Below are 16,834 nucleotides of genomic sequence, written 5' to 3'. Positions count from 1 at the left end.
GACGCAAAAATAGCCACCGCGTGCGTCGTGAATTGCAATAAGCTGGCTGTTGCGATGTTCACTCTGCAACTACGGTCCTGATTGCAAAACCATCTAAAGAGTTTTTTAGCATGACATGTTATTTTCTTTAGCGTTACTTTTGCAACAAAGGTCATGTTACAGAAATATATTTGCAACAAAGGTTATGTTACAAAAATCTTTTTTCATCTTTCAACTTTCTGCAACAAAGTGATGTTACAAAAGTATTTTTGCAACAAGGAAGATGTTGGAGAAAATATTTCAATGAGAAAAAAATGAACGGGCTGGCTACTTGTTGGGCTTCGTATGTGTTGTAACATAGTTTGTGGTACAAACTTGTATTTGCAACATGCCCAATGTTGCAAACTTGTTGACCCATCTGCGTAGCGCTACATGTCGTATGATTAAATCAAATCGGATGGCCATGGAGATGACGGATATGCGCGAGTCATCTGCGGATATGCGCGAGTCACTCTTTCTCATGCCAAAATACCACTTTTAATAAATAAAAAAAAACAAAGTGCCAACATGGCACTCAGCTCTCAGTTATTTCTGAATTACTCCCTTTCTCCCTTAAAAAGACAAATATACCCTTTTCTTCTAACCCTATCACCACGCACGCATCTCTCCTTCCTCTTCTCCCGCCTCCCGAACCGGCCGCCGCCGCCACCCCCCGCCGCCGCTGCTTCCCATCGACCTCCGCCTGTCCTCCCGACCGCGTCCCCGCTCGCCTCCGCTGCTCGCCCCGCACGGCCCGCCCAATCTTCTGCTCGCCCCCGCGCGGCTTGTCGCCTAGCCTGCAAGTCTGCTCGCCGCCACCCGCTCGACCACGCCCCCGACGACGAAGGCGCGGCGGCCGCGGCCGCGACCTCGACCTCGACGGCCCTTGCTCGGGCGCCCTCCCAGGCTCGGCCCCCCGCGACGTCGACGACGTTTCTTGCTGGGTCTGTTCCTCACTTTCCTTTCTTTCCTGCTGTCTCCTTACCTAGTCCCATGAACACCAATGTGGGTTGCTTTCTTTCAGCATTTGAACAAAAGGGATCATGCGGCTTAAACGGGGGAAAAAAATACAACATACTACTAGTTTGTAGGCTTGGAAGTTGGAATGTTCAGTGAGGAGAACCACAGGAACTATAATCATAGCAACATCAAACTCATTGCCATCAGTGTCAATGCCAATAATCCGATAATCACCGGCTGATTTCGCCCTCCCAGCAACCTAAAAATGAAAGTTCAGATGTCAAACAAAGCTCATTTTTCAGACCCGGTTACATCATCAGTAATTCAGTATGTCCAGATATATTTTACTCATTGCAAGTTGAGCTATACTGCCCACTGCAATGTTATAGCCCTGCACGGGAATCCATCCCCTGAGAGCCGGCCGCTGCTTATGGAGCACGAACCATGAGGCCAAATCAATGGCAAGAAATTTGAGTTCTCGTAAACCGGATAGAGTACAAGTTAACAATCGACGTGCTTCTGCTTCATCTGTCTTTACTTGGCTACTATAGCTGACACTGTATTGTTTCTGTTTCTCAGCTTATGGACATGGCGGGTCCAAGATGGAAGAAGGGCAAAGACGGCAAGGACTTTGCAGCTCTGGCAGCAGCTCACCCCATGTCAAGCATTGTTGCTGAGCTCCAGTCCTCGCTGAAAGGCTCGAAACTTGTGGCAACTTTATCTTGTCGGGGCAGGGATGCGACCCTCGGTGTGAATCTGCAGCAAGCTGCACTTCTTAACCGTGCGGCCTTTGGCCGGGCGCTGGATAATGCCGAAGCAGAGAAACAGTGGATCCAGCTGGGGGCTGAGGAGGTCTTCTATCTTTACCATGGTTTGAAGTGCATCTCAGTGTCAGAGAGCAAGAAGCTGTTGAGCGAAGGGGAGCTGTGGGATCACTTATGCTCCGCATCGGAGTCATTTCCCGAGATGTACAAGGCATACTCGCATCTCAGATCGAAGAACTGGGTGGTGCGGTCAGGTTTGCAGTATGGCGCAGATTTTGTAGCTTACCGTCATCACCCAGCACTCGTCCACTCAGAGTTTGCTGTGGTTGTTGTTCCAGAAGGAGCGGAGTTCGGCGGTAGGTGTGGCCGCCTGAATGTGTGGTCTGATCTACTGTGTGCACTCCGAGCTTCTGGCAGTGTGGCCAAGGCACTGCTGGTTCTAACCATCTCCAGCAGTAATTGTGGATTGAGCTCCCCAGATTGTTTAGAACAACTGGTTGTTCATGAGAGAACAATTACTAGGTGGATAGCGCAGCAGTGCCGTGAGCAGCGAAGTGAACTGTGCAGAGAAGAAGCAGAGAAGGAAGAACAATATCATGCAAGAGAAACTGTAGCCTTCAACTATTTGGGCGTAATACTAGGCTTCACAGTTCTTTCTAGCTTACTTGTATACACGCTGAGATTCCTATAATAAAGCTAAATATTTCTCTGTACTCCTATTGGTGATGTGTAACTTCTCATCTTATGGCAATCCTGTGCCAGTACTCATGTGCATTTTGGAAAGATTTCTGGAAATGGTCCATACATATATCCATACAACTGTATCTGCAGAGTGCACACATCATATTATGGTATGCTCTGGAGTGGCATTTTCTGTGCCTTTTCAAGGACTGCAGGACTAGAAACCTCTGAATGACCAGCGCACCAGCCTATTGAAGAAAAGAGATACGCTAGATACATTTTCTTCAAATATTTGCAGACATTTTTTCCTTATATACTTTCAGTGTTTAGTACTTGAACACATTCAGGCCTTAAGTATACATTTAGTAAACATCAGAGTCGATATCTACTGTATTGAAGAACTGAAGGTACAATGTCTGTAAAGCATGTATGATCATAGACAGAGGTGGCAACATGAAGTCTGTAAATACACATATTATATCATATTATTATTATGTATATATATTCAACAATTTGACTTGATCTGTCTCTGAATTGATAGATCCGCATACAGTAAATAATTTAATTGCCATAATTAGAGATCATTATGTGATCTTAAAGCGCAACTGTGGAAATAACAGCATGCACAATGGTAGCTATTCATTCTTTCTTCCTATTTGAGGCTCCCGCCTTTAGGTGCGCATTGGCAATTCTATCTGGTAATGCACTGTGTGGTTCTTCCATATACCACTCTCGAGGTACTTCTCATATAAGCTAGCTTCTCCATCATAGTTCACTGAAAGAACTGCTGTGCTCCTTGTCCCATAGAGCCCCTTTGCAAAACAGAAACATGTGAAAAAATGTAAATGTAGCATTGCAGTATCGATATAGGGTTCTGTACTAGAACATCTACGTGTTATTTTAGTGGTTAATAGGCATAATTTTAAAGATAATTCAACTCTGAATGTACTTGTAAAGTGCAATTGAGTCAAAGATTTTATGCTCACTTCGTCAGTTTGCACCTCGATGAAGATGGAGCTCAGACCGTGCTCCCAGTTGGGATCACAACCGGTGTTTGGCAGCCTATCTTTATCAGCCCTCGTGGTGTCAGTCATTAGTCTATCAGCTATATCCTTCGCTTCAACTTCATCATCACCATGCTTCCTTATAAACTCCCTGAAGTTTTTACCAAGGCGAATTGCCTACAAGCAATATATGCAATAATGAAAAATTGTCTGCACTGTGTTCATTGGCACATTATAGTATACTGAATGGTCCCTAAGACAGAGTGGCTTGCAATCATGTGCTATCTACTCCTGTCTTGCTGCTCGTACATGCAGTGCTATTAATTGAGTTAAATGCACTGCCCTCTATAACTAGGGAAGTACTTGAAAGGCTTTCATGTTGCTTTCTCACATCTTTTCCGGCTCAAAAGTCTCCTTTAGGATTCTTAGTGCAGTACAAGTAAAATCAACAAAGGACACCTCATTGGACATTCTAGCTATTGGACATGGAGTAGTTATGTTACCTTCTGCCAAGGGCTGTCTAGCCTTGCATTGGACAACACATGGAGTCCTGGTGAGACGAGCTGAATCGTCGCAGGCTGTCCCTTTGGCCGGTTTGACACATAAACCATGACATTCCTGGTTAGATCAGCTAGTATAAGGTTGAAGCCATTGTACTCATCAGCTTCTTTTGCGACTTCAGTTGCAACCTCCAGTGGGCTCTTGTTGCCCTGCACAATACAGATTCTGAGGTTCATGCTTATGTTTGGAGCAAGATATTTCGATGCTGATTGTGCTCACCCTTAGCGCACATCATATGCATGTTTTAAACTGTAAAACCATGAATTCATGAATTATCCTATGAATGCTTATTTGTTTGAAGGACGGCAGCAGTTTAACCATTGTAATAGCAGCAACTAAAAATATTTTAAAAGGTAAAGTTTTCGTTTCTAAAAATGGGATTTTATGTCTTTGTCTTGATGTAAGCAATCTCTGTACCAATCACCATCAGTACTCAGAAGAATGGAATAAACACTAGACAGATAGCGACTTTCAGCACATAAAAAAGATTCTGACAGGAAAGCATAGTACAAAACACCAACTTTGTTTGTACAAATGAAACATATCTTTCTTATCATGTGCATATCTCCTACATTGACAACCACCAACTTGAGTTTTGATTTACCTGCAGGAACCTGAGGGGCAGGTCTCCCCTAGTGCGTGCGCCAGGCATCGCATCAGGCTCGAGCACATTGGTCAGGAAGGCAAGTCTGCCATCTTTGGTGCTCCCCATCCATGTTCCTCCACCAAGTACATCCCTGCCACCAAGAATCTTCATTGAGCCCTCCCCCCACCATCCTACTGCCTTTGTAGGCCTGCAATACATGGAGAACAGCAGTTGAACATACATCATTGTTATTCTGCAATGGGAATAGGCTTCTCTAAGATAATTTGCGATGTGGCCTAGTGAAGAAAGTGAGCAGTGATATTAGGATTGGAATGTTGGCATGACATATGACTTCGAACATATAATTCAGGAGTGAGAAGAGCTAAACTCGAAAACAAAAGCTCACAATTCAGAGATTCAGATCAGAGTACCGCGAGGATGAATGAAACCAAATAAAATCATGTACCTGCTATGAAACTCATCTCTGTTGAGCAGCAGCAGGAGCTGGTGCTGAGGGTGAGCCTGCCAAATCCATGCAGCGATACACATGGCTTCAGGTGGTTCCTTACTCCTTGCTTCTAAATAACTCCCTTGTTTTGCAACCGTGCGCCTTGTGTATGGTTGTGTGTTTACCTGATACTTCTCCCCGTACATGTCTTTGTATTTATAGGAAGAAGAAGGCTGAAGGGGAGAGAGAAGAGGGGCAGAGCCCACAGAGTGTCTTACATTATTGCGTGCAACCAGGTGCTCTGTAGTCTGTTATTCTTCTGTCAGAGAGTTCCAGCCTGTTTCACTTACCAGGCCATTACCTGCCGTCTCAGGTCCTGAGGGTCCCCTACTTACCACTAACTTCTTCCCTACAGGTACCCTTGACTTGTGTGATAAGTGGGGAAATATTTAGTATTTTCTTTCAGGATAACTCCCAGTTTGGCCCATCCTCTTGGCTCAGAATGGGGACAGCATCTACCACGATTAACGCCAACTCTATTACTTTTAGTGCTTGCTTGGAGATGCAACTTTGATGCTCTTTTCCTGTAGGTTGCTGTTCTATTGTTTCTGGGGACAGAAACCAAAAGGCACGTGAATCGCTATTAGGGTAGATTCATACAATGAGTGATTAGCAGGCAGATCTGCCAAAACAATTCTGTAGATTCTGGACAATGATCTTGCTGATCCATATCTTAATGGAAGTGGGATCTTGACCGGATCACTCTCCTGTACTGGATTGGAATCGGATATACACAAGTGGTAAACAACGGCCTGGTCTTTCCAAGCATACTCTATGACTCTGCGCCGTTGCGTATTGAAACCCGCCTACCTGTATCCTGTGGGTAGTTGGCTTTGATGGTTCCACACGTGTCACTCCAGGAAAACAACACGCCTTTCAGGTATACATCATCTGCCCTATCTGCTTCCAGGCAAGTCAATTTTGTTTTCCTGTGCAGCAACATACTTTTCATCTTTGCCTTGGCCATGCTTATCATGTCATGAGATAGACATGTCAAGTGGAGTAATTAAAAAGGGTAAAAAATTGCTGATTCGTAGCACCCAGAATACCAAGATAGCACATACGCTGTGGTTTAGGATTTGCAGAGGGGAAGGGTCATATGTTATGTCCACTGGTTTGACAAGTTGTCTAATTTTCTACTGTTGAAAGGGGAAGGAAAACCAGTAACTTTCTGGTCACGGTATAGGTACATGGTTTATATCTCCTTATGATAACATTCAGGTCATCATACTCTTAATTATCCATTACATCACTGCCTTCTAGAGCTGACATGAGTTGGATATCATACCAAACAAAGTCTCGGAAGATTGTTGGCCACTATTATGCACTGAACTTCACTCCTTATCTGCACCCTCCCAGTTTTACCACAAGTAGTAACGAGATATTTCACAAGTAGTAACGAGATATTTGGCTGCGTTTCCTAAAAAAAAAGATATTTGGATGCTTAGCTTCATTTAGCTCTGTAGTACGACTAATGTGTATTTTTGTTGGTGTCAGGAGGATGATACCCAGCATTTAGTAAGGACGGTCGAATCAGGTAAAGTTGTTGATTCTCACTAATTCATTCTAAGCAGACAACTTCATCCTGTTTGGTGGGGAGGCACTTTCAGAGCCTTCTTATGCAGTGGTGGTTGCTCATGGAATCATCAGCGTGTAACAGACCGCAAGAGCCTAGGAGGTAGTCTGGCCCCATTTTCGGTGCACACTTGGTAGTTGCCAGTGCTACCCATGCTACAATAATGTTGGCATACATCTGCTCATTTTTGACATGCAATTGCTTGAATAAAAAAGGAACATTTATTATGGGTCAGCAAAATTAGAAGGATAACCACACAAGGTGCCCCCATAGGCTGGGGCCTCACTCAACCTACAATGTCGGCTGCCCAATTACTCTGTCACCATGCCTTTGCCATTATGCATATGAATGGCACTACTGCCCCTTGGCTGCCAATTGCTAACTGCTACATTTCTTGCCAACTCTCATGCGCCCTTAGTTATTGCCACCATAACAATAATGCTCGCTGCTCTAACGTGCGGGCGTACGCATATGGGCGGCTATGATGAACGCCGTGCAAATCAATTCCATGGAAACAAAGGTGGGGATGGAGGAAAAAGTTGGTGAGACCTCTGCTATTCCTGCAACCAGAAACACCATGATTTTGCTGCTGCTTGTCATCTTGTTACTTATGCTTCTGTTTTTGTACCCAGGTTTGACTACTTTTTTACCAGCTTGAGATTCTTGTTTTTACTATATAATGATGAGTTGGTGAGACCGCTGCCCTGCTCTTCCTGCAAGCAGAGCCAGTGATGATTTTGCTGCTTCTTGTCATCTTGTTACTTGTGCATGTGCTTTTGTACCCAGGTTTGACTACTTGTATTTTCAGCTTGAGATTCTTGTTATTACTATTTTATGGTGGTTAAAATTACTATTTGTTACGGTAGAGGAATCACTAGAATCTTGAGGTCAAACGACAAAGTTGCGTTTATGAGAGACTTACAGTGAGTTGTAGCTGAACATGGAGCAAGTATAATTAAAGCTGCAATATATTTCCTGTTTGGAAATAAATAGATTACAGTGTTCCTGATTTTTTCCCTGTAAATTTAGTATATATTCCTTTTTTAAAATGCTCCTGAGTGTTGAAAATGTTGAAAAGGCCATGCTGGGCCCAGTTAACATTAGCCTATTTGGCCCATAATTGACCAACGAAATGGGCTTTGACTACAGTGGTGGTGTCCAGGGGATGTAGCTCTGTAGAATTGGCCAGGCCGGTTTAAACTCAGGTTCCATTTGTTTTCTTTCATTCCCCTCGGTCTGTCGGCCCTTTTGAGCTGTAAAATGGGTTGTCCCAAAGTCACGGCTTATTTCTCCTTTCTTAGACTTTTTCCATAGAAAAAAAATTGGAATCTGATGCTCTCTTTGAGGCTCTCCTTGACATCTTAATGACTCTTACAAAAGCACACGTTTTTTGTTCATGTTTTTGTGTGTGCATGGAAGCATCACTTTCGGAACAGATGTTACTAGAATAGTGAACTCCCAAAGTTTCATCCCTTTTTTTAGAAAAAGAAAACAAGGATGCATCTGAATAACTAAATTTCACATGGAAACATGCCAAGATAAGAGACAAAGAGAAGGTAGTGATGCGACGAAAATAGTACTTACATACTTCGAAATTTTGGGTAATAAAAAAACTATGGTTTATCCTCTTGTATTTAGTTATCTAAACTAATTCAGTGTTGACGACGATCTGTTGGCAACTTCCTTGTCGGCATTGGCGAACCTAGAGTTAAAGGCCTCCAGCTCCTCAAATTGACGAGCTCTTACCTATCAAAAGGGCCACTCACAATTTATTTTGATGGTATAAACCCAAACAACTAGCAATCTAGCATAGTTTTAGTCATCAATAATATAAAAGATGAAGAGACATTCAAACACAAGCTCATGCTACTCACATGACATTACTAAAAATAACAATTACCTTCTTCATTATCACACTCATATGTATGTTATGACTATGATTATGACTAGTGTTGGCTGTTAATATATTTTATGGAGTCACAAAATTATATACATACCTCAAAACGGCCTCCTGGTTTTTCTTTATCGCCCTGAAAAGAAGAAGGGCTTGTAATGGTGAGCATTGAGAACCAAGACATGGAATTTAACTGCTGAGAAAAACTGGATAAATAATACCTCGCCTTGGAGCGTGGGAACTGCACGATGGACAACGTACTGCATGTCTACGACGCCGATTTGCTCTTCAGGATCCTGCCAATTTCAAATGAGAGGCATCAATCAATATGTAAAACCAAATGCTGTTAGGCATATGTACACGAACATATATTTTGAGTCGCTGCTCAAAAAATAGGTAATGCTTATTACATCGACGCATCTCCAGAAATAGGAGTCGATAGGCCATCCATGGACCAGGTCATTCTGCAGGCAAAACACAGTGTCCCTCCTTGAGATCACACAAGCCCAGAAATTTCAGTCCTGTGTACTCCATCATGCATACCTGGATCATGTGCCACACGCATCTCCAGGCATCCCTCGAGAACACCGGCGCCATTACCTCCACAAACCTGCATCCATGCTTGCATCTTCACTTTCGAAACGAAAAATCGCAAACGAGAGTGAATGGTTCTGGAGCGGGGTTACCCGCTGCAGGGCCGCTTGTGCACGTCCCAGCAATGCTCACCCCCTGCATCTGTCCTGTTCATCCATGGCATTGCAGACAACTCAAATTCAGACTGTGCTAACATGTTTGCCTAGACACGTACTTCCTCCGTCCCGTTGTATAAGATCTTATTACATCCAAAATGTGGGGGAGTAGTACGCATCATCATGGCGGCGCGCTTACTTGTGCATCTCGCTGCCGTTTCTCCTGACGGTGATGTCGTACATCGGCGCCGGCCCCTTGGTCGCGTCCAGCCCCGGCTGCGAGATCTCCTGCCCGTGCCTCCTCACGACGTCAAGGTACCTAAAACCATGCATCCACAACCTGCCTGTTCATCATCATCCACCACATATATTGAGAGCTCGGGAAAAAAAGCATATATAGCTGGAGGGAGACATACGGTTCCGCGGTGAAGTTGTCGACACCAAGGTCCTCGTCCCACACGAACACGTAGTCATAGGGCGCCACCACGCTCGGGTGCAGGAACCTCTTGGCGAACCACCTTCGTTGTTGTTATTGTTTTCAGGCCAAAAAGTCTGAAGATTGTCAGTGCACTTAGAAATTCAGAGAGTGTGGGGAGTGTACAGACAGTAGTTAAAAGCTTGTACCATTTGGTCTGCTTCCTGGCGCTGACATGGGTGACCTTCTTGGACCACTCAAACTCTTCGTCCCACTCTGTCGCGCGGCCATCGTAGTGGAACAGCACGACATCGAAGCTGTCGGAGAACTGCATCATTGGTCATTTGATCGATGGTCATTGGTCAGAGTCAGACTAGTGATGGTCATTTGATCAAAGTTCTACATCCGGAACACTGAAAGTCACTCTTTCTTCACCTTGTGGACGGTTGCATTGACATTTTCTCTCTCACCATACCCTTCCGCGAGCGCGAGGAGGTACTTGCCAGTCGGGCTGTCCTGCGCATCGTACGATCAAATGAAACCATGAATTCAAGATGAAATGAAACAAGATCGTCAGATAGAGCCAAGGATGAACTCTGTCAGGTTGTTCAGAGATGGAAACTGAACACGAAAGGCAAGACGAAGACGTACCTCTCTCGGGGACCCCCAGAGCCGGCGCAGGTGAAGATCGGACTCCGGGACGACGATTCCCGGCGGCAGCCGCCTCTCCGCACCTTCAAATTTTGTTGCCGCGACCTGTACAATCTACGACATACATTGATCAACAGACCATTTACTTACTTAGCTGGGACGAAGTTAAGCTGGATCGTTCAGAAAGTTGAGAAACTCAATGTACCGGTGCTGAACCGGTGGCATTTGCGGCACCGGTGCTGTTCCTGAACGGCGCCCCCCATAGTCTGCCCAGCGTGCTGCCTTGACTGAAGCTGCAGTTCGTGGTGCTCCAAGGCAGGATGCCACACTGAAGCTGCATGTAAGAGTCCCCAGGAAGAGAACATACCATTCATTATCTGTTCAGATCAAATACCAGCTCACAGAGCCTCAGAGTCGACACAGAAAGAACTAGCAATGCTTATGCTACCTTTGGTGTGATGTCCACAGGAAAGGAAATGCCGACGAGGAACCCGATCGCCGCTGCGAACAGCGCCGCCAGGACCGGGCTTGCTTTCATTTTCATCCTCGGTTGCTCAGACTTGCTTGGTTTAGGGGAATGGAGAAGAAGACTTTAAAATTAGCATCGATCGAACCTACAGGATGACTGCAACATACTGACACACTTAATTAGCATTGAGACTCGAGAGGCAGCGTGAGTTTGACTTGTACACTGAGCCAAGTGCAGCACACTGACACACTTCGTTTAGACGTGGGCGCGCGGCGCTCTCCTCTCCACCCAGTCCAAATGCCACCTTTTATATTGGATGGAACGGAAGAAAATCGAGGAGTTTGCCGGGGGAGATCCATCAATGCAGCTTGATGCATTTGGTTTGACCGTGAGAAAGGGTTTATAGGGGTTAGGTTATCTGTAACAACAAACTTTTTTTTTTTGGCCATATGTAACAAAACAACAAAGTTTTGAAGGACATCAACTATTTTTGCTCTTTAGCTAGATGTATGTAATAAGTTTCCTGAAAATTAAATTGGGGACAGTCGATCTTTTGACCGTTGATTGATGTTTCAAGATCTGTGCTCCTTTTTTTTATGCTATGTGATGTGTCTTGTTTTGGGCTGGAATTTTTTGACTGACCTCTTTATTTTGGGTCTGTCAATTCCTTAACAGGCTGCCCAACAAGCTCTATGTAGCCCACATCTCATGACCTAGCCCTCCCTCTCTTCTTTTGTTTTTTCTGTTTTCTGTTTTTATCTGTTTGTATTTTTTATTTTTCTTTCTTAGTCTGTCTTTATTTTTATTTTTGTGGTTTGAGCGTGAACACATACACACAAATACTGTACAATATGTGCAAAAATTGCAATGCTATATGATTATTCTTTTGCATACCGAAAAGTGCAATTTTGTGTATTGCTAGCGAATTCACGCTATATGTGTTTCTTTTTGCAGGGAATGTTTAGTTGCCAATCTTTGAGAAAACGTTGATTCATTTCCATTTCGTCAAATTACTAGCAGTAATTCTATAGGTTTTATATATACTTTTGAGTATTACTTAACCATTTCATTTTTGTTTGAAGACATCCGGACACGGTGGCATCACAGGCTCTTCTTCATGCTCGACACATACGGGCGATGTGGGGGAAGATTTTTAGCTGGATTAACACATCAATAAAGTGCCCGAAGCCAGTTATCATTTTCTGGTGTTTTGTGTTTTCAGGGAAGATAAGTATTTTGTACTAACAAGAAAATACGAGGATAGGTTTCTAGTAAAAAAAAAAGCAGGAGGACCCAACCACCAGGCCTTAGGTGCCTGAGGGGAGCCGGCTCCCTTCCTATAAAAAATATATTGATTAATGAGCAAATAATAATTACATTCTTCAAAATTTTGGCTGATAAAAACATGGGTTTATCCTTTTGCAATCAGTTGTTAAACTAATTTAGTGTTGATGACGATTTGTTGGCGAGTTCCTTGTCCGCATTGGCAAACCTAGAGTTAAAGGCCTCCAGCTCCTCAAATTGACGCGCTCTTACCTATCATAAGCCGCACACACAATTATTTTGAAGGTACAGTTGAAAGTGGTAGCATATGTTTAGTCATTTCATATAAAAGCAGGAAAAGACCTTCAATCTCAAGCTAAAGCTACAAATACGACATTATTAAACATAACAATAACCCTCTTCACTAACACATCATATACATGTTAACTAAGACTAGTATTGATAGTTTGCATATTTTATAGAGATGCAAAAATAATGCAGGTACCTCAAAACGGCCTCCTGGCTTTTCTTTGTCGCCCTGAAGAAGAATAGATATTAAGTTGCGAGAAAATTAAAATGAGCATAAGAAACAGAGCAATCAAGTTTTGACATTGAAGCTTTAAACTGACAAAAAAAACTGCACAACCACCTCGCCCTGGAGCGTCGGGACTGCACGATGGACCACGTACTGCGCGTCTACGACGCCAATCTGCTCTTCGGGATCCTGCCAGATTCAAATGAGAAAAAAAATCAATATGTACATCAAAATGTTGTTAGGTAATCCTATATGTATTCATGATATATTTTCATATGCTGCTGCTCGTTAATTGGACTATATATGCTTACATCGACGCATCTCCAGAAATAGGAGTCGATAGGCCATCCATGGACAAGGTCATTCTGCAGCCAAACACATTATCCTTCCTTTCAGATCAGACAAGCCAACAATCTCAATCATGTACACCAGTCATGCATACCTGGATCATGTGCCACACGCATCTCCACGCATCCCTCGAGAAGACCGGCGCCATCATCTCCACGAACCTGCATCCGTGCTTGAATTTTCAGTTTCAAAACGAAAAAATCGCACACAAAGATGACACTGGAGTGAAGAATTCAGTTAGTTTACCCGCTGCACGGCCGCTTGTGCACGTCCCAGCAGTGCTCACCCCCTGCATCTGTCCTGTTCGTCCATGGCATGACAACCCAAATTCAGACTGTGCTAGCATGTTGCCTAGAAATGTACTTCCTCCGTTCTTAAATATTTGTCTTTTTAGAGATTTCAAATGAAATACCACATACGGATGTATATAGACATATTTTAGAGTGTAGATTCACTCATTTTACTCCGTATGTAGTCACTTATTGAAATCTCTAGAAAGACAAATATTTAGGAACGGAGGGAGTACTAAGCATCATCATGGAAGGCATGCTTACTTGTGCATCTCGCTGCCGTTTTTCCTGGCAGTGATGTCGTACATCGGCGCCGACCCCTCGGTCGTGTCCAGCCCCGGCTGCGAGATCTCCAGCCCGTGCCTCCTCACGATGTCCAGGTACCTGCAACCAGTGCATCCACAGCCTACATGTTCTTCATCATCCAGAATATATATTCAGAGCTCAGAGGAGAGCATAAAGCTCGAGGGACGTACGGTTCCGCGGTGAAGTTGTCGACACCAAGGTCCTCGTCCCACACGAACACGTAGTCATAGGGCGCCACCACGCTCGGGTGCAGGAACCTCTTGGCGAACCACCTTCATCAGTCATCATTATGTTTTTCAGGTAAATGTCTGAAGATTGTCAGAGGACTGAAGTTTCCAACTGAACTTGGCTGAAATGGAACCCCTAAGTTTGAGCACATTTGACAAATGTGTGACAAAGGTCTGAATCCTATTTGAATTTGGCTCGAAATCATGTGCCACTGGGAACATGTTGGTACACAGTAATGGGAATGAGAAGACACTTGACTGAAAGAAAGTCTGCTGAGTCATGTTACCATTTGGTTTGCTTTCTGGCACTGACATGAGCGACCTCCTTGGACCACTCGAACTCTTCGTCCCACTCCGTCGTGCGGCCATCATAGTGGAACAGCACGATGTCGAAGTTGTCCGAGAACTGCAAGTGCCATTTGATTATCATGGTCGCACAAGTGATGACCATCAATGAAAGTCAATTTTTTTTTGTTTTGGCAAATTACACTGAAAGCCTAGTGCTTATTTACCTTGTGAACAGTTGCATTGACGTTGGCTCTCTCGCCGTACCCTACCGCGAGTGCGAGGAGGTACTTGCCAGTCGCGCTGTCCTGCGCATCACATGATGAAACCATGAATTCAAGATGAAATGCAACAAGATCCAATCTGACAGAGTGAAGAATGAAGTCTGTCAGGTCCTCGGGGAGGTTGTTGAGAGATGGAAACTAAACACTTACCTCTCTCGGGGACCCCCAGAGCCGGCGCAGGTGAAGATCGGAGTCCAGGACCACGATCCCCGGTGGCAGCCGCCTCTCCGAGCCTTGAGGTTTTGCTGCTGCAACCTCTACAGTCTACACCATACATTGATCAATAGACCATTTAAATTTAGCTGGGACGAAGTACAACTGGACCATTCAGAAACTCAATGTACCGGTGCTGAACTGGTGGCATTTGGGGAACCATTGTTGCTATTCCTGAACGGCGCCCCCCATAGTCTGCCAAGCGTGCTGCTGTGCCCCCCATAGTCCCCCCATAAGCTGCAGTTCACAGCGCCACCGCTGCTGCTCCAAGGCAGGATGCCACACTGAAGCTGCATATATAGCACCATATATAGTCCCAGTAAGACAACATACTGTACATTTTCTCAGATCAAATCAGCTCAGACTCAGTATAGAGTCAATACAGAATCAATACGGAACTAGTAATGTTATTGTTTACCTTTGGTGTGATGTCCACAGGAAAAGAAATGCCGACAAAGAACCCGATCGCCGCTGCGAACAGCGCCGTCAGGACCGGGCTTGCTTTCATGTTCATCCCCGGTCACTCTATGCACATATGTGTATGTATATTCACCACGGAAAAACCACCGGAGAAGATGGATGGATGGATGCTGCTGGGTGACACAAGAAAGAACACGAAGAACCTGAATGCTGTGTTGTGATGTGAAGGAGGAGCAGAGCAGAGCAGGTAGCTAGGGTGGGATGGAGAAGAAGACTAGCTTTGTTCAAGGGAATGGAGAAGAAGACTTCAAAATTAGCATCGATCGAACCTAAGCATGCATCGAGACTCGAGAGGCGTGAGTTTGACTTGTACACTGACCCAAGTGCATGCTGACACACTTGGCTTCGTTCAAGTAACGGGAACGTGGGCGCGCTCTCCCGTGGCTCTCAAAAACCTCCACCCAGTCTAGACGACACCTTTTATATTGGATGGAATGGAAGCAAATCGAGGAGTCTGCCGGCGGAGATCGATCGACGAAGCATGAAGCATTTGGTTTTACGGAAGAAAGGGTTTAGGCTATCTGTAACAACAAATATTTTTTTTGCATGGACTGTACAAGAAAGTTAGGACATCAAATTTTTTTTGTTTAGTTATTAGAGTATGATTTTTTCTTTCGGCTATACCATTTGGCTGAGGTGAGTAAGGAGACGTCCTCTCATGGATTATATATACCATGTTCTGCACAAAAAGAATCAAATTTGTTGAAAAAAATACTCTCCACCACGACGAGACCTAAGCCTCTTGATCTTTCGATCAAGTTGGTTTAACGCCTCAGCTTTATAGATCTTGAAAACAATTCAAAGCCTCATCTTTTGATTTCAGAAGATACACAGAGTTGTATCTAGTGGAGTCATCAATTAACGACATGAAATATTTATTTTCACCTTTTGTCAAAACACCATTTAGTGGTGCCAAATTTCTCATCTCCGCAGTTGTATGAGACTTGCAAGGTAACTTAGCTTGCACACAAACTTGACACTTAGATCCCTTAATAGTAGTGAAATTAGGAATTAAGCTCAATTTGGCTAACCGCGTCATACAACCAAAATCAATATGACAGAGATGTGAATGCCAGACATTTTATCCACTATTGTTGCAAACATGATTAACAATTTTATTACAAACATCTGACAAAGATAGGGGAAATAATCCTCCTGTTTTGTAGCCTTTACCAACAAAAGTTCCACACTTGGACACTACAAATTTATTTGACTAAAAAACAAGCTTGTAGCCATCTCGACACAGAAGAGATTCACTAAAAGATTTTCATTTATGCATGTTCTTCAGCCGCATGATCTTTTCCGAAATAAACTTCAGATCGACTATGCCAACAACATGAATACTCCCTCCTTTCCAAAAATACTTGTCATGGTTATAGTTCAAATTTGCGAACAACAAGTATTTTGGAACGGTGTGAGTATGTTAATATGTGGTGTACGCAAAAAAGACAATTACATAGATTAATAATTTTTTTCTTTCTTTCTTGTAGTTGGGCCAGATTTTTTGTCTTTTCGTGTAGCCTGCAAATAATTTTATTATTTAATGAAGCTTGTTTTGGAGGTTTATCTTAATGAAACTTTTCATATACTTAGAGGCCATGTATATCATACTTTTTATCTTGTAATATATTTTTATTTTTATTTTCAAAACATGGTCTCACTGAAGCCCATCCTCTAAAGTGTTGCACTCTTGTTTCTACATTCTTTTAGTGGAAATGGCAAACCTACGGCCACGCTCCATCGAGGGTGGTAAACTGACCTAGGCCATGAGAGGGTGACTGCGCCAAATGCTAAAGTATACTAATAAACACTGTACTATTGTCCAAT

The 16,834-nt window shown here is 43.8% G+C and overlaps 4 protein-coding genes across 8 annotated transcripts; 1 reads left to right on the top strand and 3 right to left on the bottom strand.

The window, feature by feature from the left end:
- The first annotated feature begins 328 nt into the window (after window positions 1-328).
- LOC125529387 (putative tRNA-splicing endonuclease subunit Sen2) lies at window positions 329-2,455 on the top strand. Its single transcript, XM_048693802.2, has 2 exons — window positions 329-962; window positions 1,558-2,455. Exon 2 carries the CDS (start codon window positions 1,561-1,563, stop codon window positions 2,431-2,433), a length of 873 nt encoding a protein of 290 aa, XP_048549759.1. The 5' UTR covers window positions 329-962; window positions 1,558-1,560; the 3' UTR covers window positions 2,434-2,455.
- A 427-nt stretch (window positions 2,456-2,882) lies between these two features.
- LOC125529386 (uncharacterized) lies at window positions 2,883-5,274 on the bottom strand. The gene is made up of 5 exons (XM_048693800.2): window positions 5,041-5,274; window positions 4,593-4,782; window positions 3,931-4,137; window positions 3,410-3,604; window positions 2,883-3,235 (listed from the first exon to the last, which is right to left on the bottom strand). The coding sequence occupies exons 1-5, from the start codon at window positions 5,226-5,228 to the stop codon at window positions 3,095-3,097; spliced, it is 921 nt and encodes a 306-aa protein (XP_048549757.1). The 5' UTR covers window positions 5,229-5,274; the 3' UTR covers window positions 2,883-3,094.
- A 2,925-nt stretch (window positions 5,275-8,199) lies between these two features.
- Window positions 8,200-11,985, bottom strand: LOC125529385 (uncharacterized). Of its 5 annotated transcripts, none has more exons than XM_087536450.1 (13): window positions 10,756-11,985; window positions 10,513-10,641; window positions 10,308-10,421; window positions 10,092-10,172; window positions 9,866-9,984; window positions 9,658-9,759; window positions 9,441-9,560; window positions 9,239-9,292; window positions 9,096-9,162; window positions 8,963-9,016; window positions 8,774-8,848; window positions 8,656-8,688; window positions 8,200-8,404 (listed from the first exon to the last, which is right to left on the bottom strand). In XM_087536450.1, exons 1-13 carry the CDS (start codon window positions 10,849-10,851, stop codon window positions 8,306-8,308), a joined length of 1,143 nt encoding a protein of 380 aa, XP_087392576.1. In that variant the 5' UTR covers window positions 10,852-11,985; the 3' UTR covers window positions 8,200-8,305. The 5 variants fall into 5 exon arrangements, with proteins under 5 accessions (XP_087392576.1, XP_087392579.1, XP_087392577.1 ...); XM_087536453.1 differs by having other exon boundaries at window positions 10,092-10,167; XM_087536451.1 differs by having other exon boundaries at window positions 10,308-10,412.
- A 125-nt stretch (window positions 11,986-12,110) lies between these two features.
- LOC147962478 (uncharacterized) lies at window positions 12,111-15,381 on the bottom strand. Its single transcript, XM_087536449.1, has 13 exons — window positions 14,946-15,381; window positions 14,659-14,817; window positions 14,465-14,578; window positions 14,258-14,338; window positions 14,033-14,151; window positions 13,689-13,790; window positions 13,477-13,596; window positions 13,169-13,222; window positions 13,017-13,083; window positions 12,886-12,939; window positions 12,689-12,763; window positions 12,545-12,577; window positions 12,111-12,312 (listed from the first exon to the last, which is right to left on the bottom strand). Exons 1-13 carry the CDS (start codon window positions 15,039-15,041, stop codon window positions 12,214-12,216), a joined length of 1,173 nt encoding a protein of 390 aa, XP_087392575.1. The 5' UTR covers window positions 15,042-15,381; the 3' UTR covers window positions 12,111-12,213.
- Window positions 15,382-16,834: the final 1,453 nt, after the last annotated feature.

Source organism: Triticum urartu, chromosome 7A (assembly GCF_056163025.1).
Source record: "Triticum urartu cultivar PI428250 chromosome 7A, HENAU_Tu73, whole genome shotgun sequence".
In the NCBI taxonomy this organism is placed as follows: Eukaryota; Viridiplantae; Streptophyta; class Magnoliopsida; order Poales; family Poaceae; genus Triticum; species Triticum urartu.
The sequence above is the reverse complement of the archived record's forward strand: the minus strand, read 5'-3'. Positions and strand labels throughout refer to the sequence as shown.

Bases quoted from the DNA above. Each gene is read 5' to 3' on its own strand.
- LOC125529387 (XM_048693802.2), top strand. From the start codon at position 1,561: ATGGACATGGCGGGTCCAAGATGGAAGAAGGGCAAAGACGGCAAGGAC.
- LOC125529386 (XM_048693800.2), bottom strand. From the start codon at position 5,228: ATGTACGGGGAGAAGTATCAGGTAAACACACAACCATACACAAGGCGC. The intron at 4,138-4,592 runs GTAAATCAAAAC...TGTATTGTGCAG, and splicing joins TGCCCCTCAGGTTCCTGCAG to GGCAACAAGAGCCCACTGGA. The intron at 3,605-3,930 runs GTAACATAACTA...TATTGCTTGTAG, and splicing joins TAGACAGCCCTTGGCAGAAG to GCAATTCGCCTTGGTAAAAA.
- LOC125529385 (XM_087536450.1), bottom strand. From the start codon at position 10,851: ATGAAAATGAAAGCAAGCCCGGTCCTGGCGGCGCTGTTCGCAGCGGCG. The intron at 10,422-10,512 runs GTACATTGAGTT...TGTATGTCGTAG, and splicing joins ATGCCACCGGTTCAGCACCG to ATTGTACAGGTCGCGGCAAC. The intron at 8,849-8,962 runs GTAATAAGCATT...TGAAATTGGCAG, and splicing joins ATTTCTGGAGATGCGTCGAT to GATCCTGAAGAGCAAATCGG.
- LOC147962478 (XM_087536449.1), bottom strand. From the start codon at position 15,041: ATGAACATGAAAGCAAGCCCGGTCCTGACGGCGCTGTTCGCAGCGGCG. The intron at 13,223-13,476 runs GTAAGCATGCCT...ATGGACGAACAG, and splicing joins AACGGCAGCGAGATGCACAA to GACAGATGCAGGGGGTGAGC. The intron at 12,578-12,688 runs GTGGTTGTGCAG...ATTCTTCTTCAG, and splicing joins TCCCGACGCTCCAGGGCGAG to GGCGACAAAGAAAAGCCAGG.